This window comes from Periplaneta americana, chromosome 5 (genome assembly GCF_040183065.1).
Source record: "Periplaneta americana isolate PAMFEO1 chromosome 5, P.americana_PAMFEO1_priV1, whole genome shotgun sequence".
Lineage (NCBI taxonomy): Eukaryota > Metazoa > Arthropoda > Insecta > Blattodea > Blattidae > Periplaneta > Periplaneta americana.
The window spans coordinates 186466076-186492393 of record NC_091121.1 but is presented as its reverse complement, the minus strand read 5'-3'; the positions used below and the strand labels follow the sequence as shown (position 1 = coordinate 186492393).

The window sequence follows — 26318 nt, the reverse complement described above, 5'->3', positions numbered from 1 at the left end:
ACACAGAACTGGACTGAAGACTTTAAATCACTGTCAAATATACCAAACTGTTCACTGCTGCAACACGTGCATGTAAGCTGAAACAAGAGACGGGGAAGCTAGTTGGAGAGGACTAAGGTATAAAAAATTCAAGTTCAGTCTTCAAAGACATGTTCGTTGCCTTGTATATGTAGTTGGAAGTTAAAGACGTTTGTAGCTAAAAATCTAAAACAAAGTGAAATTCTTGTATCTCATTCATTTGCATAGCTAGGAAGTTAATCACAATATTAGGTATAGATGCCACGGTGGTATTTCGAGACACCGTGAACAAATATAATTTAGCTGTAAACAAGTCTTTACTTATACAGCGATTGTCAGATTATAACATCCTTAAAATTTAAAATCTGTACATCATACTACGATGTTTCTTTTTTTTTACTTGGTTATTTAACGACGCTGTATTACTGGGTTATTTAGCGTCGATGAAATTGATAATAGCGAGATGATTCGCCATAGTTACGATTTTTTGTTCTGTTTTTACTTGGTTATTTAACGACGCTGTATCAACTACGATGTCATTTAGCGCCGATGGAATTGGTAACAGCGAGATGGCATTTGGCGAGATGAGGCCGAGGATGCGCCATAGATTACCTGACATTTGTCTTACAAAAACCTCGGAAAACCCCAACCAGATAATCAAACCAAGCGGGAATCGAACCCGCGTCCGAGCGCAACTCCTGATCGGCAGGCAATTAGATATGTAAATGGTAGATGAAGGGGAAGACGGGAGTAACACGAGAAAACAACTCTTCAGAAATTCCACCTGAATGCACCGAGATTTCAACTCTGTCCAATAGCATAAAAAGCTAACACTTTAACTGTTGCACTAACATCGTAGCCGCCACTGGCTTAGTTCAGTAATTTAGATAAACCTATAAAATAAAGTAATAATCAATTATAATTAAGTTGAAATAGCTAGTAAAATGATGAGAATTAATTTAATATAAGTTTACTAGAACTATGTTACAGGGAGAAAAAATATAAATCTAAAATATATTTATATAATGAGAATATTAATGTAATGAAATTTTGCCATTAGAAGTGTTGTATTCCATTTAGAGAAATTTATGGTAATAATAAGAATAGACAGATGCTAGTTTCATTATTGGTAACAAATATTAATAAGTAATTAATCTGTTAAGTAAGAATTTATGTAATTTTGACGCTTAAGGCTGTATCAACTACGATGTCATTTAGCGCCGATGGAATTGGTAATAGCGAGATGGCATTTGGCGAGATGAGGCCGAGGATTCGCCATACATTACCTGACATTTGTCTTACAAAAACCTCGGAAAAACCCAACCAGGTAATCAAACCAAGCGGGAATCGAGCGCATGGCATTTGTCTTTAATGAGTTTTCGTTATTACAAATATTATTTACTGTTATTCATTGATTCCTTACCGTCAAACTGCCAAAAACGCTTTGTTTTCTGCAACCAAAACTTGAACCCTTACTATGAGTACGGATAGTTTTCGTGTGATTTTTTAGTTGGATATTTAACGACGATGTATCAACTACTAGGTTATTTAGCGTCGATGGGGTTGGTGATAGCGACATGGTATTTGGCGAGATGACCGATTCGCCACGGCATTCACCTTACGGCTGGGAAAACCTCGGAACAGGGTTGAATCCAGCCACTTTGGTTTGGGGGGGGGGGAATGATTCCCCAAGAGGGGTTGAAAATTTTGAAGAGCAATTATAAAAACATTTATTGCGGGAACTATTTATTTCAGAGTTATTTTATATTGGTTTAATATTTTGCATTGAAAGTTACTATTTACAGCAATTTTTTTTATGTTGACTTTCGCATATTTCTCCTTTGTCCACTATAAAATGACTCTGAAATAAAAAGTTCCAACGAGTAGCCTACACAAATATTAAAGCAAATAATAATGAATTTGAAGCTTGTGTTACCTTTACAATATTCTTATCCGCCGAGATTTTTGCCTGGCATATGTCCATCACTTCCTCTATGAAATTGGTGGGTAATTCCTCTGGTCTTTCAATACAGATTTTCATGCATGTATTAAATTTCTCTTGTCCTATTCGATTTCGGAGTCTTATGCAAATGCGAGTCATTGCGCTGAAAGATCGTTCTGCTGTGTCTGTAGAAACTGGCAAGCACCACAAACGAACACAAGTTCTTTTAGACCAGGCCTGCACAAGGTTTGCGCTCTCCGAGCCGGCTCACAGCTCAGGAGCGGAATGCAGATATTAGCTGCGCTCTGTATAGGGTGGACTGGAAGAAGGGGTGATCTCGTACAAAATGTACACAAAAGGAAGTACTATTACGAGTGCTTATGAAATGAATTCCCGTTCAGTGTTTGCAAAACTATCTTGGACTATTATTAATTAATAAAGAAATATTTATTTTACAGAAGTAATAGACATTTCATAGCTACTTAAATGTACAATATCATTTTGTTATATTTTTATTTACCAGTACATGAAAACGAGGTTTTATGCTGTTGGCAGCTGAAAGGAACAGTAGCCTACTGATCGTAATGAAACACCAGTTACAGATGTTCGATGTCTGCCTTTATTAAAGTTGATTATAGAAAACAGTTGCTCACAAATATAAATGTTGAGCCAAACATAGCAATCATTTTCACAGCCAGCCTGTGTAGTCGTGGACATTATTGCTAATGTTTAATCTTGTAAAACTCAACCAGGCTAGTAGTATTATTCAAACGATCTTTAGCCCTTAGGTCACATTGAAGATCAATAAGTCCGAGCTGTAAATCGTTAAATGTTATGTTTTATTTAACGACGCTCGCAACTGCCGAGGTAATATCAGCGTCGCCCGTGTGCCGGAATTTTGAGCCTGTCGCATTTAAGCACACTTAAATGTTATGTATGACATTGTTTCAACTGGTGTTGAAGGAATTTATTATAACTTTAAACTTCTTTCCAATTAAGGCAAGATCTTGGGACCTAGAATTAAATTCATTTTGAATTTCAATTAATATTTGTACATAATGGTTTAACATGGCTTCATCACGAGCAGTTTATATTGTTCGAAAGTGAGCCATATTACCTTCCCGAAAAATGACTTACGAAAAGTGTAAGTTTACGACTGAAATCCCGTAATTTATTCAACACATCAACAATGAGCTGGCCTTTTCCCTGAAGAGAGATATTTATAAATCGTTGAAGATTAGCCTAATAAATTCTAACGTACCCTACCTCATGTAATAATGCAACTTTCAATTCCTGAACCTTTTCACTGCGATCTTCACCAACAAAACCATCGTATCTCTATGCGTGGACTAGTCATGACGCATTATATTATGTTTTCCTCTTTCTTTCAAACTCTTGTGGCAGATAAGTATTGACTGCAGCTGCTGTGAAACAATAAGCATTCTCCCTTGCAATACTGAAAGAATTTGCCTGATGATCACTTTTCCGTCTTTTAGATTCCTCCATTATGTAGCCTAGATAGGCAAAGGGAAATAGCTACACCAGATAGCTGCGTGGACTGTTCTCTACCTATAGTAGGCATACGTCATTTCGACGTACCTTTCCGGCGAGCTGTTTGGACGGCTCTCCCGCTCCGAAGGAGTGGCCGCGCTCGATGAGCGCCGTTTGTGCAGACCTGTTTTAGATTTTCGTTCCCAACGCTAGACTGAAGAATAGGCCTATAGCATTCGAGGTTATCGCGTTACAGAACACGTCGAGCCGTCTCGATTGTCGTCATAATAAAGCTAGTCATTATTGCCTCCCATTTCTTCTTGTGTTTCACATTTACCGTTTTTCTTTTCTCCGATATGTCACTTTCATATTCACTTCTATTAATCTTTGCAAACTGAATAATCACTTCTTCACCAATAGAAACGTTTCACTACTTACATTATCACCACAGTCTATTATATACCAGGGGCGGTTTTTTGGGTGAAGCTCATAAAAGGGCACTTCACCTGTTTACTAAGCGCAACTTCATTTATTTACAAGTATTTTAATATTTTATTTTATTTCACTTCATTTTTGTCCTATTGTCACTATTGGTTGGCGCAGAGGAAGGGGTGACAATTGCAGCTATATCCCTCTTTCAGAGGTACAGCTTCTCAATTTGCGAATTTGTTTACGGGTAACCATGGCAACGAACCCTTGTAAGATTTCTATAGAGCCTGTCTGCGAAGGTACTTGAATCGCTGACAAAACATTTCTTTTGTAGCTGCAAACACTCTTACAGCCTCCTGGCTTGGCTCTTTTGAAAGGAAAATAACGGCAAGCGAATACAATGAGATGAAATTCCTTGTCTTTCACAGTGTTCACACTTCTTTGTACCTGTTAACTTCAGTTTGTGAGACTTGTGAATAAAGTGACTGTGCTATGTCTTGTTGCTAAAACGATATATTAGAAGATTAAGTTAACTAAGCAGTTATTTATCTTTAGTGATAGTTTTATAATTATTTTTATGCTCGACCATGCCGAAATGTAGTAATTATACACCTGGTAGTAGCCCTTTAATGCACCTAATTAAAGTACACCTATTCATTAAAGTTCAGGTGTTCAGCCAATGACAAGTCACCTTTGTACCGCTATAAAACCGCAAGTATCGATTATTCTCGGATATGCAATCGAAAGACAATTAGCGAAAAGTCACGAAGGCTGGAAATCCAATACTGTCGCAGAAGGTTATGTTCTGTTACTATAATAATTAGCGTTAATTGTAAATAATATTCAAATAAATTCAATTTGTCATCTCGTTTTTCAATTCTAAATCAATTTCCAGGTTATATCAGACTAATGTTCATCTTATTCTCTATCAAGGTCAATGACATTCGGCCTCGGAAAAAAATCAATACTTTCGCGTCTGCGCACATCTCACAATTCAGGTCAGTTCGCACATAACCATAACATGACCTAATTTTGAATAATTTCAAGTTAGAAATATGGTCGAGCATAAAAAGTCGTATGAAACTTGCCTATAATGGTAATTAAGACGCTCGTATGAAAATTATGAAACTCGCTTGCGCTCGTTTCATGAACAAACATACTTGCGTCTTAATTGCTACCATTATAGGCTCGTTGCATAATGTACTATTAAAAGTGGTGACTCAAATATTTTTATTAACAACGAGGAATGTATCCTATAAACGATATAGTGTGTAGCGTGTTACAGACACCATTTTCGCAATAGACTGAAGGTGATGAAAGAGATGTATTGTTAGCGGGGAAACCACCGGCGTGGCTCAGTCGGTTAAGGCGCTTGCCTGCCGGTCTGAAGTTGCGCTCGGGCGCGGGTTCGATCTCCGCTTGGGCTGATTACCTGGTTCGGTTTTTTTCGAGATTTTCCCCAACTGTAAAGTGAATTTCAGGTACCGGTAATCTGTGGCGAATCATCGGCCTCATCTCGCTATCACCAATCTCATCGACGCTAAATAACCTCGTAGTTGATACAGCGTCATTAAATAACCGACTAAAATAAAAAAAAAATTGTTAGCGGAGAAACCAACACTTATTAATATATTGCCAAAAAAGATAAAAAGGAAAGGTGCAAGATCTTACGCCAAACATTTTAAAAGTGCGTGGTACAGTGAATACCAGTGGCTGTGCGGTAGTTATTTGGAAAAATTGTTTTGTTGGCCCTGTTTGTTAGTTGGAATTAAAAAATCGGCATGGAACTCGGATGGATTTCGTGAAAACAGATGAAGTTTTTGTCAGTTAAAAGGCTAAAGAAAGGGGTGAATTTTCAGGGCGGAAATAGGCTATATTAAGCTGTCAGAAGGTGAACTTTTTCAGAAGTACAAACAATTATTTTTTAAATACTTGACGTCATTTTTATGCAAGTTAACACTAGATATCAAGACAATGAACAGCTTCAGTTTTGCTCTTTTGCCAATACTTCAAAATTTCTTCAGTATTCAAATATTTTTCCTTCGTACTATCAGGGACTGGAATGCTTTACCTGCAGACTTACTAAAGGCTTTACCAACAACCAAAAATGTATTTAAAAATAGGCTTAAGGACTTTACTAATAGACGGTAATTATACACAGTATTTAAAGGGTGTAAATGATATGTTGTTATTGAAGTGTTGTATCAGTGAAGAATTATGTAGTGTCAGTGAAGTGTGCTGTGTAAGTGAAACGTGTTCCTGTCAGTGAAGCTGTATAGGTTATAGTGGCAGTGCAAAGTATTTGAACAGTGAAATGTTTTTGAAGTGTTAGTGAAATCAGGAGAGAATCAGTGAAATGTGTCGTAGTTCCAGTGCAGTGAGTGAGTTGACAGCGAAATGAGTGTAGTGTTGAAAGGTACTTGTGCAGATATGAACATATCATAGTCGTGGGTTTTAGTTCGAACTTAGATTTAAGATACAAATTAGATTTATTCTAAATGTTATTTTAAGTGATCGTGCTTCATTGAATTTAGGATATTCCCTGTTATTATTATTATTAATTGCATTTTTAATTAATAAATTTATTATTGTCATTATTGAGGAATTAGTTACCACTGCCACCGGGTATATACCCATTGCAGTGTGAATAAATACATACATAATGATGCAACTGAAATAGAGACAAGGGACTCCCTCGAGGTCTGTCACATAGTCACAGCTGTGGTACGAGCACACACACACACACACAGGTATAATTTGCGTTCTACACTAGTTTCATTTTTCCTCTTGCTTTCACTTAAGCTGTTTTGACTAACTTTATGTATGGTAACACTCAGTGGCGGTGCGTCAATAAGAGCACAAGAGCACGTGAACGCCTTGTTTCCATTAATTTCCGACTAGTTTTATTATTTAATACCGTATTGGCGTAGTGGGGATGTATAATATCAGAATCGAGTATTTTAAACTTCCCGCATCTTGCATAATCTTCTTATGTAAACTTAGCAACATCCGTTCACGTACAAGCCGTGCTCTTTTCAAGAAGGTTACAGGAATTTCACGCATGCGCGGGAGAAAATTGTCTTTCGCTGGCCGCTTATGACTCGTCAAGAGCACAAAGCGTTAAGTGAACAGTGAATCTATCCTACAGATATCAGGTGCATCGATGCCTATCGTACACGTGCTATTTCTCGAGGAGGAAATTTAATAGTCTGTATTTTAGCCTGTAGATGTCAGCATTTCTCACCCTCTGAGCGTTTACTTTGTGTGGATGTGTGTACAGTGCTGCTACGAGAGAGTAGTTCGTGAATTACTACACTTTAGTGTTAGCATAATATGGCTTTCAAACACGTGCTGGCTGAATGTGATGGTGGTATGAATTTAAGTATCTATATGGTGGTCTATATTATTTAAAAATAATATTTACTGGCATGTATTTATAGTAATCAATCGATGCGAATGGGATCACAGTACTGGTATAGGCTATAGTGTATCAGTGTGTTGTAAACCAAAATGTATTACTGAACACGCTTTTTTAAATAACGGCACTCAATTTTTAACAAATGTAAACAATGAACTGTGTTCAAGCAATTTTGAACAGTAAAGAACTGGGTAAACTGACTTACCAGGAAAAACTGGAAATAAAGAGACTGGGTACTATTATTATTATTATTATTATTATTATTATTATTATTATTATTATTATTATTTACGGTTTTTCGATGACATTTCATATTAGGCTAAACGTACGATTTCAAATTCTATTCGGTTTTGGAACACAAAATTGTGAACGCACGTAACATTTTATCACGAGCCGCCACTGGTAACACTGGCAAGGGGGCTTGATGAGGGGATCATTACATTTGTGAAGTGGATAGAGTTTCAATTGAGAAGAAAGCTATTTGGTGCAATTTTTATTAATGATATGTTACACATTTAAGTATCTCAAACAAAATAATACTCTTTATGTAATGGTGTTTGTTATTAGCATTTTTGAAAGCAAATTTACATGTTCATGCTAATACTGGCATACAACAACACATCGTTTAAAAAGTTACACACATAGCACAACACCACCATGTACAAACACGTTCGTTAAGAAGGCTTCTTCACGCTGGGATTGCTATGTATTGCTTGCTTCAGCCAATCCCTGGAGTATCTTAAAACATAAAGCTCCAACAAGAGTTATTGTATACAACAACACACCTTCAAGTGTAACAGTTTTCTGGAAACATGACTTTCCTTTTCTATCTTCATTATTATTATTTATTACAATTATTAATAAAGGCCTTCGTCTATTTTTAATGATTTTAACAAAATCTCAAAACCTGTTGCCATTCAGAGCCCACCATTCCAAAATTTTAGAACCCTCCACACTAAAGTAATCTAATCTGGAACGTCTATTCACTTTTCTAGAACTGAAAAGGAATATTCTAACAAGAAGCATCTACCAGCTTAAGGGACCAATCAAATGTTTATTTCCTGAGATACTAGAGTACATAAGGGGCGTCTCAATAGTCTTCCCTCGAAATATCCATGTGGAATAGTTTTATGTAATAAGTCTTCATTTCTTAATATGTGGCCAAAACACTTCAATGTAAGATTGCATATGAGACCAAGCAGACTTGGTTTGTATCGCGTTGAAGTTTGTGCTAGTGTAAATTTGTCATGTTGTCCAAAAATATAGGTTCTTCTTAAATTTTATTCTCAAAATTTCAAATTTTCTGTTCAAAATTGATCACTGAAGACAAACTCATAAGTCTCTTTCTCTTTTTAGACTACTTGTACTTCCAATGAAAATTTCGACATAAAAATAAAGAAAACTTAATTTCAATCAATATGTAAAACAATAGCTAGAAAGTAAATAAAACAAGATAAGAATAGAAAAAAAAAACATTCCACAAGAGAGTAGTTATGCCTGTATTAAATATAGAACTGGATTAAAGACAAGTAAAAACAAAGGAGATGATGAGGGATAGAGGATGAGTAATTTTCAGGCCCGGTTGCACAAACACCAATCAAACTATGACTGGCGATCAAGGAGGGTTTGATTGGCCATCAGTTCTATTTCTGTTGCAGAAAGAACAATCAGTATTTGATCGGAGATCAGTCTTCCATCAGATTTGATCAACAGATTTTTGCTGGTTAAGTGACTGATCATTGATCAAGTATTTATGTTGTTCTCTTTATAGTGCAGTTACTGTAATTTATATAGTAAATAGTTACAGCGTAACAATATTGTTTTCGACATAATGGATTCTTCTGATGAAGAAATTTTAGAAAGAAAAAATATTAAGAAGAAAGCATTTCCGTGACAGACATGAATTGTTTTTATGTATAATGACAGAGAATTTGAGCAAAGATTAATTGAATTGCGACTTTCTACACAAACAACTCTACACAGTTGCCACATTCTTAGCAATCTCGACCCCTCAATGAAAGCTACTTCAGTTTATTCACAGATGTGACAACTCTTCATGTAGAGATGAAGGGAAGCCGTCAGTTTTTCTAAACGATGGTTGTGGTTGGTTATTAACAGACGAAGACAAGATTCTGCCCCAGTAAAGAAAGACATTTATTTATAACCAATTAGTAAGGAGCAATAGAGGGTCAGTCGGCAAAATCTTTTCTGTAAAACTGCACTTGAGAAAACTGAACGAACTACAAGACACCTGTATAATGGAAAACAGTAGAAATACATTGTCTGAGATCATAAAAAGATTTTATCAAATTGGTAATTTAAAAATTGAATAAAATACAAAGGAAATTGTATGCAGCTTAAATGAACAACACAAAATGTCTAGTTAACTGGAATTTCCACATAAGATGGAAAAAAAATAGAATATCGAGACAAACAATAAAAATAGAAGCCAAAAAGAGAGAGGTAATTGATAGAAATGAGAGAACAACATGTGAGCTTTATTCTGTGAAGATGATCGTAGTGGTGAAAAGAATTATTTAAATAATAGGAAGAACACATTTTTAATCAGGTTCAATACCAGATTTCCATTTATTCTTCTTTATCAGGATATCAAAATACTGCACTTCACGTACTCAAGACTTCCATAAAAATAGGAAGCATCATCTTAAGATTTAATTAAACCCTGAAAGAAATATCCTACATATTCGTATCCTGAATAAAGTTCATAGAAAGTAATAATCATAAATCTATAGTGAAGCATTTCATAACTTTAATCTTTTGCTTTGCTACCTCCCCCCTCCCCCAGGTATATATAATCTAAATTAAGGTGGGGAATTATTCAGTGGTTTATTTACAATTATTGTTTTAGTTAAAGTTGATTCTCTTTATAGGCATGTTATCCTTGTCGAGATTTAGCCTCTCTTGTTCTGTTAAACAAGTCTCCATCTTACACTAAACAGAAATACAAATGGCAGGACTCAGTGACATGGGATCAACACAACACCAAGTCTATTATAATCCCTAAAAAAATAAGTACAGAACAGAAATTATGATAGAACTGCATGACAATTCACCTTAGAAACTAATGGATGCAATCATTGTTATGTAGTAATGAAGTCACAAAAAATTCATATAAACTATAAATGGAAAATCTAAAATAAAATAGGAAGTGCAGTTTTATTTTATAAAAGATAAAAAAATGTTGGTCCCTGCTGGTAAATTCTCTTTGAAATTAATACGGGAAGTACTTTGACAGCGCTATAATGTGGACAATCTTATCCCTAATTCAATTCCATGATCCTGACAATTGAGCATATCACATGTTCCTCAACACTGGCCACTCTATGTAACTTTTAACAAAAACAAAAGAATGAACATGCAATGTATTGGATATAAAAAAGTACATCTATTGAACATTATCCTATGTACAGTGTTTCTCAGATACACCACATCCGGAGGCACAACCGTGGCTTTCACAAAGTAAACTTCGACGTCGAACTCATTGATTCAAGTATTTACAGTCACTTGGTAAGAAACTAACTGTGTTATTCACATATATACAGATCGTAAACCAAATAATACTCGTAGTACAGAAACATCTCCTAACTAATAATATACAAATTTCTATAAAGTATTTCTAAATATGTATAATTCATTGTTCACAATATTCCTATTGCTTGGAAATTTGATACACATGTTTAAACAGGGTACATATTTGCAGCAAGACTGTGTCCACTATCTTCTATGTCCACAATGGACTTCAACTCTTCATCCATACTTTAAGATGAGTCAGAAATTCAGTTTAGAATAATTATAGACGTGCCGAAAGACAAACGAGAAACTGCTAACAAAGAAAGCTACAATAAAAAATTATACTCAAGCATTTTTGTTCAATATCACCTTGAAGCAAATATTAATTATATTTGATAAGGATCAAACAAAAAAAAACACAACAATTCACAACCAATAAAATGTTTCACTAGTAAATAAATAACAGTTGTAACATAAAGCTTCCTGCTTTGATTAGATATTACGTAAAAAACCAACTTCATTTTAAAGGTTCTGTTATAGTTTGTTACCATGGCTGCAAAATTTGTTATACTATTTAAGAAAATAGTAGTGACGAGAGCTTTAGTGCATAATGTTCATATTTAGCAACAACCACATACTATTTCCTTTCCTTATGTTATAAAGGTTCAGTGTATCGTCCAAAAGAGATACTGAGATTTATAAATAGACTCTTTTTTTTTTTTTTAATATAGGCTAATTTATAAAGTTTAAACTTGATTTTCCAAGAAATGAAATGCAATGTTTACAGTTTACAACATACGAGTATATGTTAATTTTATTATATCATCCTGAAGCAGATTTCAGCAGAAAAAATATTAAATTATTTTCTTTCTTCTTTTTCTTCTTCATGACGATGATGATGATGATGATGATGATGATTGCAAGCGAAGGTGGCAGTTATGTGCTGGGAGGGGAAGATAGAGATGACAGTGGTTGTAATTGCTAATTTACTATGAACTTATTTAAGAGATCATTATTTGCTTTCAGTCATCTGATAATTCACTTATCTTTGAATTTGATGGAGACGATGGTAGTATCTGTGATGCTGAAGTTGGTGGTGTACTCAATTGGAATTGAACTGGGTAGAGGTAGAGATGATGGTGCTGCTGCCAAGGCTGATGATAAGTTGCAGAGTTTATTTTCCTTTTGCATAAGAATGAAAAACCATAAATTACGTGTCGATATCCAAAGCTTCAAATTCCAAAATTTGAGGTTCGGATTAAGGTACTTATCTACTCCTTCGAGAGATATTTGCAATTTTAATTCAATTTTTAAAAAACTCTTTTTTCTCTGATTATTTGACACAAAATTAAGGATTTTCACACAAAATAAACCCTTCAAATATTTTAGATGGCAATTTTTAAAGCGAAAACTGAAATTTGTCTGTTTTAATCCTTGACTCACAGTTTTATCTTAGAACAAATTTTTTTTTTTCACTGTCTTACTCCTAAAAGAATACACAACAAACTATGACAACATTTTTTTTCCCAATTTTATCCCATTAAGCAAGAATGCCAAATATTTTTTTAAAATTTCGGATATTGAAATAAAAATTTGAGATCTTGGAGTTTTAAATTAACTTTCTTAAGCAGTAGGATACTGTTTGTAGTTTGGCACTTAGCTACAATAATCGGCTTCATTTTGGTGCAAGAATGATGAAAATATCCCAATTCTAAGTAACTTACACTTTGGATTAACATTAGTGTTGTAAAATGCTGTAAAACATGGAGAAAAATCATCTACATCCTGAGGCTATGAAAAATTTTAAAACCAAAGATACAGCTTCCTGACTATGAAAAATAATACAGTCAAACTCTACTGCCAAATTCGAATGATATTACACGAAAAATATATAAAACTGACAGAATGTGACAGATTCACACTTGCACAACTGCACTTCCGGTTTAAAAAATGGTGTTTCGGTCAATAAAAAGTCAGCTAATTAATTAAGCAAACATCATAGAGACAAAACTGATACATTTTTGAAAACAAGAAAGTTCAAGCTTTCAAATGACATAAAAAATGAAGTCAAATTTTTTAAGCACAATTAAAAAATAAGGGTAGATGAGTACCTTAAAGAATGTGTGTAATCAGCCACTGATTTTCGTACAGTTGTAATAAATATCTGTACAATATTATTGAAAAGCACTCTAAAATACAAAATTCACAACCAAGGTGCGGCATAGGTAGTAAGTTCTGTTTTGGAATAGTCAAAACAAATTCTTAAAAGTGCTAGTCAATGGAAAAGGAATTGGTTGGGTCACTGGCTGAGAAGAAACTGCCTACTGAAGGATGCATTGGAAGGAATGGTGAACGGGAGAAGAGTTCGGGGCAGAAGAAGATATCAGATGATAGACGACATTAAGATATTTGGATCATATGAGGAAACAAAGAGAAAGGTAGAAAATAGGAAAGACTGGAGAAAGCTGGGTTTGCAGGGAAAGACCTGCCCTTGGGCAGAACATTAAATGAATGAAAAAACAATGGAATTCCACTGGTTGTCTGTTTCAAGATGATAGATTTACAGAGCAAAGACCAAATACATAATAAAGGTAACACTTCAATCAAAATTTAATTTCAATGTGCAAACAACGTTTCGACTTTCAGCAGTCAAATACGACACAATATTCTTTAAAAATATCATTACACCTTCGTCATCTGGTATGGATAAAGAATATGAATCAAGGTGAAATTACTGCATTAGTTTAATATTGCAGTCATACGATGCAAGGTGATTAGATTCGGGATCCTAAATATAAAAAATACGACATACAAACCTCCAGAGTCAACATATTAACTTGGGAAGTCAATACGAACTATAACAATACCGCTGGAGACGGCATTAGGAAGGAGCCTCAAGGAGAAAGAGAGGACAAGCTTCTGCTAAAATAATTAAAGTAAATAATAATGAAAGATCTCTTTGGTTCCCTGATGGCTCCCACCTTAGATGTGTGCCGTCACTGATAATTCCACCAAATTTAACGCTTTTTTTTAAATGTCTTTTATATACACATCACAGCTAAGAACACTGATCACTGACAGACAATTCGAAGCATCAGGAGTATAGTAAGTTGCCGCGTAATTGTACCAGAGCATTCTCAAAATGACAGTTGCAAAATGAAATGTACAATATTTAGTAACATAAATAATGTAAGGTAACAATTGTATATTTCATTTTTAATTGCAGAAATCTTCCAGCATAAAGAATTCAATCTAAGTTTGAAAAATAAGAGTTATCAAAGTTACCAATTCTGAAAATAAATGTGACTACCTAATCCTTCTTTCTTTACAAAGTAACAACAATTATATTTATTTTTTTCCCCATATACCTTAAAAAAATGTCAACATGAAAAAAAGGGTTTGGTAGATTCCAATACGCATATGATGAACACTTTTTTTTTTCTTTTTGCTAGCCTCCAGGGGGAGTTATGGTCGAATGTTGTAAAATTCTTTTATATGTCACATAGGTAACATTTACTTTCTTCCCAAAAAAAGACCTATTTTGGATTTTCCTCAAAATAGTTACAATTCAAATTAAATTTGATTCAAATCAATCTTTATTTGGTCAGAAACTCCAAGAATATGTGGCGAGCTAAAAATGCAGACATACAATAAGGCTCATGTGAGATTTTGGGTACTATTTATTTTGACAGCTGCTGCTGCTGCTTTGTTTCATTCTTTGTGTGACCCTGTAATTAATTTGTTTTATTTCTGTTGAGATGGCAATATTATTATTTTGAAACCTACTTGGATTTTTCCTGTTTTGGCTTTTTTTTTTTTCATTTACTAGCTCATGCATTGTTTAAGGCATTATTACTTATATGTGCTGGGATGGTAATTCATATTACAAAGGATTCTCAAGATATTCGTTTTATAGGTAATTTATCCTTTCAAATACCTTTAACTTCCACTGAGCATTCATTTTAAATAGGTATCTGTAAGAATCAATAGTTTTTATTAGTTCCTAAATAAGTCACTTAAGAACAGGAAATGCATACCGTATTTTAAATTGTTAATAACTGATTTTAGAACAGCACATAAAAAACTGCGTATGTCTAATCCTGGATCCACAATAATAATTAAGTTTGTTTTACACTTTTCTCTACATGTTAACAGTACAATAATGCTCCAGACTTATGATATGCTTCTATTTTTATCTTTGCATATTTCCTTAAAGTACAAACATGACAAATATTATTTGTTGGGGGGAAAGAAGAAATTTTTATTTGCCATTCCTCTTTGGGGCTTTCGTTTTTTGATAACGTGAATTCTAGGTTAATAGTAATGTTACTCTTTCTGATTAAAGTTTAATATAACTAGATACATTAAATAAATGTAAAACTGGCACAGTAATGCTCTGATAAATTAGGTCTATGAAGATGGGGTTTATAATTCACTTACAAAGCTAGAACTTGGATCAAGCATTGCTCAGGAACATAATAAGTAAACCAGAAACCTCTTGTACAGCTCTGAACATCCAGCAGGAAAATGTATGCTTAATGTCAACTCCAAGACTTTCTCTCTCTCAATTGTAGTCTATCTATACCTATGCATTGAAAACAAAAATATCATTACAGCAAAATTCTGTATTTATACCAATACGAGGTTATCTTTTTGGCGGCCGGGTAGCTCAGTTGGTAGAGCAGCTGGCTACGGACTGGAAGGTCCGGGGTTCGATCCCAGGTGGCGACAGGATTTTTTATCATTGCCAAACTTTCAGAACGGCCCCGAGGTTCACTCTGCCTCCTATAAAATTGAGTACCGGGTCTTTCCCGGGGGTAAAAGGCGGCCAGAGCGTGGTGCCAACCACACCACCTCATTCTAGTGCCGAGGTCATGGAAAGCATGGGGCTCTACCTCCAGGCCCCCCAAGTGCCTTCATGGCATGTTACGGGGATACCTTTACCTTTTACCTTTTACGAGGTTATCTTTTATCTTTATGGAAGTATTAATTTTACATAATTCATAGAGACAGAGAGAAATAAATCGTCCGGCTTTAATTAAGGATGACTACGAGGATCCGGAAATTAATAGCAAATAAATACAATTAATTAAATATGAATATTGTTATAAAAATAAAATGTAATAATTAAGCACCATTGATTATCAATAATTATAAAATAAAATCTTAGAAGATGACCTTAAAATTATACTTATAAATAAAAGATTTTATTTAAAATTAGCATATCCTTAATTAAGATCTTCTGAGTGGTATAAATGAAACTGTATAATCTGCAGGGAATCTTTAAGAATTTGCGAGATGATTTTTTGAATTTCAAAAGATGATATTGATAATTGTTTTAAAATAGTAATATGCATTACAAGAGCGGTATGTTGAAGTTTTCATGTTCGAGGAAAAGTTTGAAAAAGCGAGCTTTTTTAATATCCGAGAATTGAAAGAAAACACTGCTCGTGTATCGTACATTATTTTGTGCGAAGATCGTTTATTACAGACCTGAAAGAGGAATTTCTAATTAGTTACAATGAAATCTCCACCTTGGTTTCTGTTCAATGATGGCAAATTTGCAAAACAAAAATATCTATCTTCAACATTGTTGCTTTAAAACATTTTCTGTGTTTACTATACTCCAGCAGGTCGTGATATACGTCTGTCTTTTTTTCCCCCCAGTCTATGATGAGTCTGGAATCTTGTTGATTTTTCCTTAATGTTACTTGCATCACGAATGCAGTAACTTTAGTGGAGTTGTAGAGTTTACTTAATTTTTGCAAATATTTAAAAACAATAATTAAGAGTGCAATTTAGGTGAAATTGCAGTGGCAAGTTTCCAATTTATAATTATTACTATATTGAACGTCTCTAAAAATATGTTAAAAGCCTAAAGCAGTAAAATCAATATGTCACTTAAATGGTAAGAAGAAGGAAATTGTTATGTGTGTTAGGTTGGGAATACTGAATGTGGAATTTTAGACTTTCCGCGGATTGGTTTTGTGCGGAAACCAAGCAAATACGCACGATCTCGCACAAAATGATATGTAAATTTTGGTAAAGAACTCCGAGCACCAAAAAATAAACCTGTCACTGACCAATTGAAGAGAGGGATGTTATACTTGGCACTAAGGTAGGGAATACAAGGTTCATAAATGGCCCTCTTTTCCTGATCAACCTGATGAGCTTAGTTTAGAACTCTCTCCAACAACGTTTACATTTTACATAACATTTTAGACTTTTGATATCACGTTTTAAAAGTTTCCATCTTCAATGGATACCCTCCCAGTGTGGGATCCACAGTAATGATATTGCTTATTTTTTAGCAAAATTTTACAGAAAACCAAATCAAACTTTACCCTACCTTTCTGCAAAAATTATAATTAAAAGAAACTTTCAGAAAGAACTGTTGGAGCACTTCAAAATTCAAAGTAATGATAAATCATGGGCACCTATATTTCAAAATAAATACTTAATTCTCGAACACTGAAGACTTGATGCTGTAGCAATATTTAGATTGTTAACAGGCCACGACTATTTGGCTGCACACTTTTATAAAATTGGAATCTTCAACTCTCCAAATTATATCCTGTGTCGTGAATACAATTCTGCAATGAATAAGGATCACCTTTCGAGTTGTTTAGCTTTCAAGATATTACCTAGAAGAATGCTGACTGGACTTTATTGGGAAGCAAGAAAGCAGATGGAATATATCCAAGCATTTGGGGATTATATTACTACTACTACAAGGAAATGTATGTTGCCTATGACTTGAGCAAAAAAAATAAATAAAGAAAAAAAAACTTCACCTTATAAAAACCTGTGGTATAGCTTAGTTAACAACACAGTATACAATTACTGTAACTGTGACATTCAGTGATTGGAGTTGACACTAGCAATATGTCATGTTGAATTTCGGAGGACTTCATGGAAAAGGCAGGGATCAGCAAGTCAACCATAAAAAAGTCCATTTTACATTCCAAACAGCGTTCCAGAAATAGATGATCGAATTTCAAATTAAAATTTTACCTCATACTGTGGTATTATTAAATTTTTCCTAATCAATAACATGTTGCAGAAACTTCCATGTGCACATTTAAGATAATATTAACTTGATATACCATACTATTGAAATTTTAATTAGAGTATTGTGATTTTATTATGCTGAAAATGGTAATACTTTCAGTTTATAATAATATATATAGAGGTTATAATCTTTTTAAATAATATAGCGCTGTTATATATTGTTACAGACAACAAAAATACAGACGATACTTCAATAACAAAACACGTACATTTTTAACTTCTTCTGGCACATCAATTCATATATTAACATGCTAACAATTTAATTTTGTTGGTCGTGTAAGAAAGTTCAGGGAAATACATTGCAATTTTTAATCAGTTGATCTCTTCATGTGGTCATGTAATGAATAGTCCAACAAACATCTATGCCATTACTTGGTTTTTTACATTTTTTAACATGAAGTAAAGTATCATGTAGATTTGAACCAAAACAAACCTCCTACCAAAGACATATGAAACATCTAAGATAAAAATTACACAGGCTGCTTCCATATTTGTCATCTTATATTATATCATAATAGATGAAAAATGTAGTAAAGCATATAAATTCACATATTGGAACCATGTGGTTTTTAATACCTTAAATAATGTCTATTTATCCTTTTCAGTAAATGTATACCCTACTATATTAGAATGCATATAACGTGAACTCGAAATTCCATATACAGATTGAATCATAAGTAATATCATTAATTTCAGGGGATTATTCTTCGAGATATTTTAAACAGAAAAATGTAATACAATTTTACTCGTTTTTTGCTTCCTTTTGAGATAAAAATTGTTTTATATGAAACATTTCATAGCGTGTTTTGGGAAAGACATTGATTTAATTCCCACTATACTCAGTCAATTTAAGAGAGCAGTGTACTGCACGTGTCTCACGTCCTGAACCGAGAGTTCCCTAGTGCTTATAACCACAACTCTTAGGTCTGCTCGGAACGTCACGGGAGGTGCAACGTGGCAGCATATTACATGTTCTGAAAACATTATCCTGCGCCATCGCAGGGATCTTTACTGGTTATAATACTGGATACTCTAATTGTGGTTACCACTATCGCTATTATCTCTGATGGCGATTTCCTAAAATGTAAGTACACACTAGGCCACTCTTCGTTCAGTTTGGACAACTGCTGAATACCATAGAGCAGCATTTCTCAAAGTATGTTCTGGGGTTCCGTGAGCCTTATGCGATTTTACTTGGTTATTTAACGACATTGTATCAACTACTAGGTTATTTTGCATCAATGGGATTGATGATAGCGAAATGGTATTTGGCGAGATGAAGTCGGGGATCCGCCAAAGATTACCTGACATTCGCCTTACGGTTGGGGAAAAACCCAACCAGGTAATCAGCCCAAGCGGGAATCAGACCCGCGCCCGAGTGCATCTCTGGATCTATAGGCAAGCGCCTTAGCCGACTGGACTGCTCCGGTGGCTATTTTATACTTAGTGGATACTATAAAAATATATAGATGTTACGGAAATATGAATCAATAATAACATGAAACCGCCGATAATAATAATAATAATAATAATAATAATAATAATAATAATAATAATAATAATAATAATAATGATAATAATCCAAGAATATGCGTAATAATAATAATATGTTTAATGAACATCTAAAACGGAAAATACCCATAATATTTATCACTTTCATCACTGGATTCTCTGCGCATCTGTTCACTAAAACAAAATATCGAAAAGACAAAATGCAGAAGTACAGTAGAAATGAGACTACAACTTTCTGCCATAAAACCAGATTGCAGGCTTAAAAGGCAAAAACATTCGTCCCACTGAACAGAATTATTGAGATACTAGCTTTCACTTGTCTGTTAATTTAAACACTAATAAAATATTACAGGGATTCCGCAGTTACACTTTAGATTAAAAGGGGTTTCGCGGTGGAAAAAGTTTGAGAAAAACTGCCATTGAAGAAAGAGTTTACGGATGTGTACACGTGATTACCATAATCACGATTAGGTCTATAATGTCTTGTAGAGACTGTAGTCTACAACTGGTATTAGTGTTTAGTTACAGGAATTGATGGGGACAATCTGTTTCGTGGGGGGACAGCCTATACATTCGCTTGTCAATGGCTGATCTTGCTCCATAGCTGACGAAAGGAATCCTGAGAAGGCTGATGTGTTGAACGTAGGGTAGTAGGCACATGCGGTACGCAGCTCCTCCTACCCTGTCCCTCTGTGTCTCGCCCCGCAAAGAAACAGCTCAGGAAGTGAGGCACGGGCAGTACTGTGGTAATAGATGATTGATTGAAAGGACAAAACTAAAATTATTTCAATCTTCTTAATGTATCCAGCTGTTTGCTGACAACATAAAGTCCAGTATAGTCCACTGTAGTCTAATCAGTTCTTGTTTTTCATGAGAAATGAGGGGTATTTTGATGGGTGTTCATTATAGATGCCTGTTGCTAGTAGCCAGAGGTCGGGTATAGTTAGTTTTGTCCTTTAAATGTGCAGAAATTTGATCCGAACAAATGTAACATTGAAAAATTAATTTGCAGAACAAAAAGTTACATTTGTTCTGATCAAATTTTTGCACATTTAAAGGACAAAACTAAAACTCTTTCTATTATTTATCATCATAAATTTATTATCTTAAATTGACAGCATATTGGGAATTAAATCAATGGCTTTCCCAAAACACGCTATGAAATGTTTCATATAAAACAATTTTTATCTCGAAAAGGAAGCAAAAACGAGGAAAATTGTATTAAACTTTTTTGTTTGAAATATCTCAAAGAATAACCCACTGAAATTAATGACACTACTTACGATTCGCCCTGTATTTAACCCAATAGATGCTAAAAATTATTGAAAAGTTAAATATAAGAAGAAATAAGACACAGGAAGTTTTCTCGATGATTGAACTCTGATGAAGATCTTAGGTTTTGAAATTTAAATAGATGCTAAACAAAGAATGTAGGCTTTCACGGCCGGCGTCATTAGAATTGCTATTATCTGGGCTAGAGGGTCCACAGCCCTCAAGTCCGGATAATACCAATCTACAGATGCTAAACAGTAGTGCAATTAAATTTCATCACAAGACAGGTATATATTTACATAAATATATATAAAATTGTCAAATAAAAGAAAGAAATATATAACATAATTATATAAAGTTTATACATCACTAACTGTTGGTTCAATGGAAAGTCACTCAAACATGGCAGCAGATGTGCAATTTCCTCACAATTAAGTCCAAATTTTACTGAACTTTAACTTCAATGTAAACATTTCATGTATATAAAATATCAGCAGATTGTCCGTATTTTAAAATAAAACTCCAATGGTTGAATTATATATAAATATTAATATATACATATTTATATATATTTGCTTTATTGCATTAAGAGAAGACAGCAATTTCAGAATATAAAAACCTGATATTTGATTTGCCAACAACCTGCCTAAACCAACAAAAGTGTCCCACAAACTGTCAGAGAAGGCTAGGTCCAACTTCCTTCCTTCAAGCATGCTAAATAATTGTTGTCTGATTACCTGGAAGGACATCTGAAAAGTGAAATGTATAACTCTGTTGTTTTAAAATACACTTCATATAATAAAAATGCATATGGGAATATCGTATTTGATGCTTTTTCCATTACGATAGTTTGATTATCTAAAACAAATTAATTAAAACAACATAAAAATATTTCAAGATCGAATTAGATATCGGATCAAGTATTTATTGGTGACTTCAATCATTATTTTTTCATGACTGAGATATAAAATCAGGAAACAAAACATTTCAAAGACTAGATTTACCTTTACCTTCATGTTTTCTGAACCACCTGCCATTCTTTGATACAACTGTTTACTTTTCCCATTTTCATTTTTCAATTGTCGGCCAGTAAATTGCACTTAGTCCAAAGAGAAGAATTTCAAAGCCTCTCACTTATGTTTCTCATCTCAAGAAAGATGTGAACTCAACCTTAAAACATCGTAGTTTGTTCACACATATTTTCAATAATGGAAAAATTTCAACCCGAATCTTTTGTTATCAATAAAAAAAAAAAGCTTTACTAATACCGTACTTAGAAAAAATGAGGAACATAGTATCAAAGTCAGACAACTCCATTTTTTGCAATTTCGAGATATCGATTGTTTCTCATAGAATGTTGTATGCTGAATGCGATTCTGGAACTGTTTAGGTTCAAAAACGGACAGAACAGAGCAAAAACAGCACTTAATTGTGAGCTTTAGAATCAAAATGTAGACAACTCCACTGTGGCTTGGTTTCAAATTAGGACAATTCCTTCAGAAGCCAATGAGAAGTCCACATTCGTACCACCTTTTTCCATCACGCATTGCGAATCCAACATGGCTGATTGTTTATATAATCGGTTTGTGGATGAATAAGTACTGTTTTACGTAAATTTGCTTTAAAACCGAGTTAGAAGAAACTTAGATTCAAAAGTAGACAATTTCACTTTAAATATGGCTTCATTTGGTTTCAAAAACAGACAACTCCACTTTAAATGTGGCTTCATTTGGTTTCAAAAACAGACAACTCCACTTTAAATGTGGCTTCATTTGGTTTCAAAAACAGACAACTCCACTTTAAATATGGCTTCATTTGGTTTCTAAAACAGACAACTCCACTTTAAATATGGCTTCATTTAGTTTCAAAAACAGACAACTCCACTTTAAATGTGGCTTCATTTGGTTTCAAAAACAGACAACTCCACTTTAAATATGGCTTCATTTGGTTTCAAAAACAGACAACTCCACTTTAAATATGGCTTCATTTGGTTTCAAAAACAGACAACTCCATGACTTAGTTTCAGAGATGGACAAGTCCACTTTTTAAACTTAAATTGCGACCTGAATATTAATTCTGTGGTCGGGAGGAAAAGGTCGTAAGTCAATTTTTTGTGAAAATGAGCTTTTTATATATTCTGAAAGCAGAAACAATTCTCTACAATCTGGTAAAACGGCTAAAGTCAAATAAGACTCCTGACTGGATTTACAGAGCGTTACCATATGTCCTAAGTACTTTTTGAATCGAGTACACACAGAATAAAGGACTTAAGAATATTTAATACTTTATTCCTTACAAACCATCACATGTTTACTTTCCATGCTTCCCTATTAAAAAGGTCTAACTTGTATTTTAACCATTTTATCACATACTGATGCCCTTTCCTTTTAAAACTTTAAGCACCAGGTAAACAGTCCTATAATTGTTCAAGACCCATTTTGCATTCCTAATAATGTATATTTCTCATTTATTTTGACATGAAAAAGGTCTTATGTTTAAATAGTCCCTTCTACTCAGTTTGGGTTCCAGTCTTAAAAAGTGCGGCTATTTTTTTTGGAAATAATAAAAAAAATTGTTAAATGAGCAACAATAAGGCCTACCTATTTTAGAAGAAATATAAACAAATAGTATCCAGGAAAAACCTCTTAATTAAAAAAACTCTTTAATTGACATCAATTTCAATCTTTCTACTGCTCTCCAGAAAAGTATAAAATTATTACTTAAGACCTTTTTCTTCCCGGCCACAGAATTTTAATCACATTTTGAGACTGAAAAAATGTTTCTATGACCCATGAGAATGTTTAAAAAAAAATGTAGCCTACGTATAACGGTGACATTGGTTTCCAAGGATCTAGTTTTTCGCCTCTCCTGTAAGAAAAGCAAAAGTGGAGCTGTCCAACTTTGATACCAAGCTCCTCAAATGATAATTGTATAGATCTGTTTAATTTTGCACGTATATTATGTTGTTTAATGGAGAAGAGTTTTTTTTTTATCACTGTAAAATCAATATATATATTAAACGATTCTCATTATACAGTTATCTATTTATTCACGTGTATTTTTCGTCTCTCTACTAATGTTCGATTAAATCTCCTCATAATCTCAGCTACATATAAAAATAAATGTAAAAATATGTTCTCCTTACAACAATAAAACAATGTGAAACAAAACGAAAGGAGAAAACATTTTTGCACGTTTTTCTATAGAGGAACGACGAATAACGAAAGGTGGGCTCGCCTCTCTGACAGGCCATGACGTCTGTACCAGAGGTTAGGTCCAGGGAAGGCAGTACACCACACAAGCCTCGTTGCTTGCCAATGCGAACTGCAGAGATGGGCGACGGGAACGGGACTGCTATGGGGGTCAGTGACGCCGGGCTGCTGCGGGGAGCTCGGCCCCGGCATGCTGCTGTAGACGACGCTGCTCCTGTCCCGCTGCTATGTACGAGAACACGCACAGGACTGCGTAGCAGATCTGGTCCGACTGCAACACAAACCAACAATACTTACCGGTACAACTGCAAATTGCGGCCTCCAAAAAATATTTCATGAACACTATTATTCGTTCGTTTGTTCATTCATTTATTCACTCAGTCATTCATTCATTCATACTTTTTTCATTTATTTATGTATACTTTTTCATTTATTCATTTATTCTTGGCTTAATTTCTTCATGGATTTTGCTTCTACATTGGACTGACACCATACTTCACTCCTTTTGGTATTATATTTGCCTCTTTGTCTCATTATATGGTTCTTTTCAATATTAAACTTGGCTCTGACTGACTGGACGGTGTGACTTTTGGTGTTCCAAATAAGTACTTTAGTACGGTTCTTGGCACCTCTCAGTGCGGTCCCTACCCAGAGATCCGATTGAGGGACTATTTTACCTCCGGAGAATTTTACATTGAGGGACTCCATGAATATAAACAGTGAAAAATATAGTGCGACTGCGTTGGTGTTAACGCAGCTTATGTGGGTACCTCATTGAAATATCATTTCAATGGATACCTAGTCATTGTGGTATACCTGGAAATGAGAAAGTCGATAATATTGCAAAACAGGCCACATATTTGCAACCAAGACCTCTTCAAGTGATATCTCTATCCAGTGCTTTTGCTTCAGTAAAGTCTTATTTTACAAACATATGGATCAACAATTGGCTCTCTTCTGACGAAAAATTTTACAGTCTGCACAAAAGAAACCAAATGACCTGGACATGTACAAAAACTTGCCCAGACATGTTCAAACATTTTTAACAAGAGCCAGAACAGGTCACATTGTCACTCAATTGTACCTACAACCGATTTCACCTTTCTGATAATCCTACTTGTCTGTGGTGTAATAATCATGATGAAGATCTGGAACACATTCTTCTATACTGTCCATCCATAAACCACAAAAGAAGTAAATTAAAATCATCAGTACCAGTTGCAGAAGACACGGCCCTGCAGTATATATTGACTACACCCCAACTCTGGCTACTAGCAACAGGCATCTGTAATGAACACCGATCAAAATACCCCTCATTTCTCGTGAAAAATAACTGAATAGACTACAGTGGACTATGTTGGACTTTATGTTGTCAGCAAACAGCTGGATACATTAAGAAGATTGATTGATTAATTTATTCATTATTTATTTATTTTACATTCTTTAATTAATTTTATTTATTCGCTTATTTATTCAAGCATCCTCCTCCATTCAGTTTAAAAACTAAATTCATCACATACCGGTACAGTTCCCTAGTGAAAAAGTGTCGTGCATACAGTTAGAGTTAATACAAAATTTAATTACGTATGTGTATCCACAGTATATCCTTTTCCTCTAGAATTTGGGTTCAAAGTGAATGATTTAATTTCAATATATTTTAATGACAATTGAAGAATATAAAATATAAACAGGAATATATTTGGTAACATGATGAAAACTATTTTTTAATTATTTATTCAATGGTGCTGTATCAACTGTGTTATCTGGCATTGGTACAACTGGCGATAGCAAAATGATATTTAGCAAGACGAATCTGAGGATTTGCCATTGTATTGTCTCACTTTCAAAGTTAAAATAATTAAAATATAAAAAATTACGTAATGAAAGAAGAATAAAATATGTTCAAGTTACATGTTAAGCTGAAATGCTTAGATGTTTCTTCTATAGTTTGTCATATTTATTATGTCTCAGTGTAAAAGTTTCTTTCAGCTTATTAGTTTTTACAACTATAAACATGCTTCAAATTTCATTTTATGGTATTAATGAGACTGTAAAAGGGAAAGAAGTTACTTTGGAGATCCTGTAAGGACATGACTAAGAAGTCATTTATGAAAAGGGCTGACTTAATGGATTTACTAATGGCAGAATACTATACTCTTAAAAACACATGTGTAACACCAGAATCTGAAGGATATCCCAAGTACAGACATTGTGAAATATAAGAAAAGATTGTCTGGTACATGATATAGTGTAAAAGAGACATTCTTGATAATCCCATTGTTGGTGAAATGTAATCCATGATTAGTTCTATTCTATTTCTTTCTCTAAGATTCCTGGCATCAAGGGAGTAAATGTTTCACACAATCACACCACAATTACTACCACCTTCATAAAATTTTATAAAAATCACTCACAAGGGAAC

At 34.1% G+C, this 26318-nt stretch overlaps 1 protein-coding gene across 4 annotated transcripts in view; it reads right to left on the bottom strand.

Moving 5' to 3' along the window:
* Positions 1-14353: 14353 nt before the first annotated feature.
* The window catches only part of Rab3-GEF (Rab3 GDP-GTP exchange factor), a 265816-nt gene continuing 253851 nt past the window's right edge, over positions 14354-26318 (bottom strand). For all 4 annotated transcript variants that reach the window (XM_069826882.1, XM_069826883.1, XM_069826884.1 and 1 more), the window contains one exon: positions 14354-24167. In XM_069826882.1, coding sequence (XP_069682983.1) covers positions 24048-24167 — 120 coding nt within the window. In that variant the 3' untranslated portion in view covers positions 14354-24047. The remainder of the gene's footprint in view (positions 24168-26318) is intronic.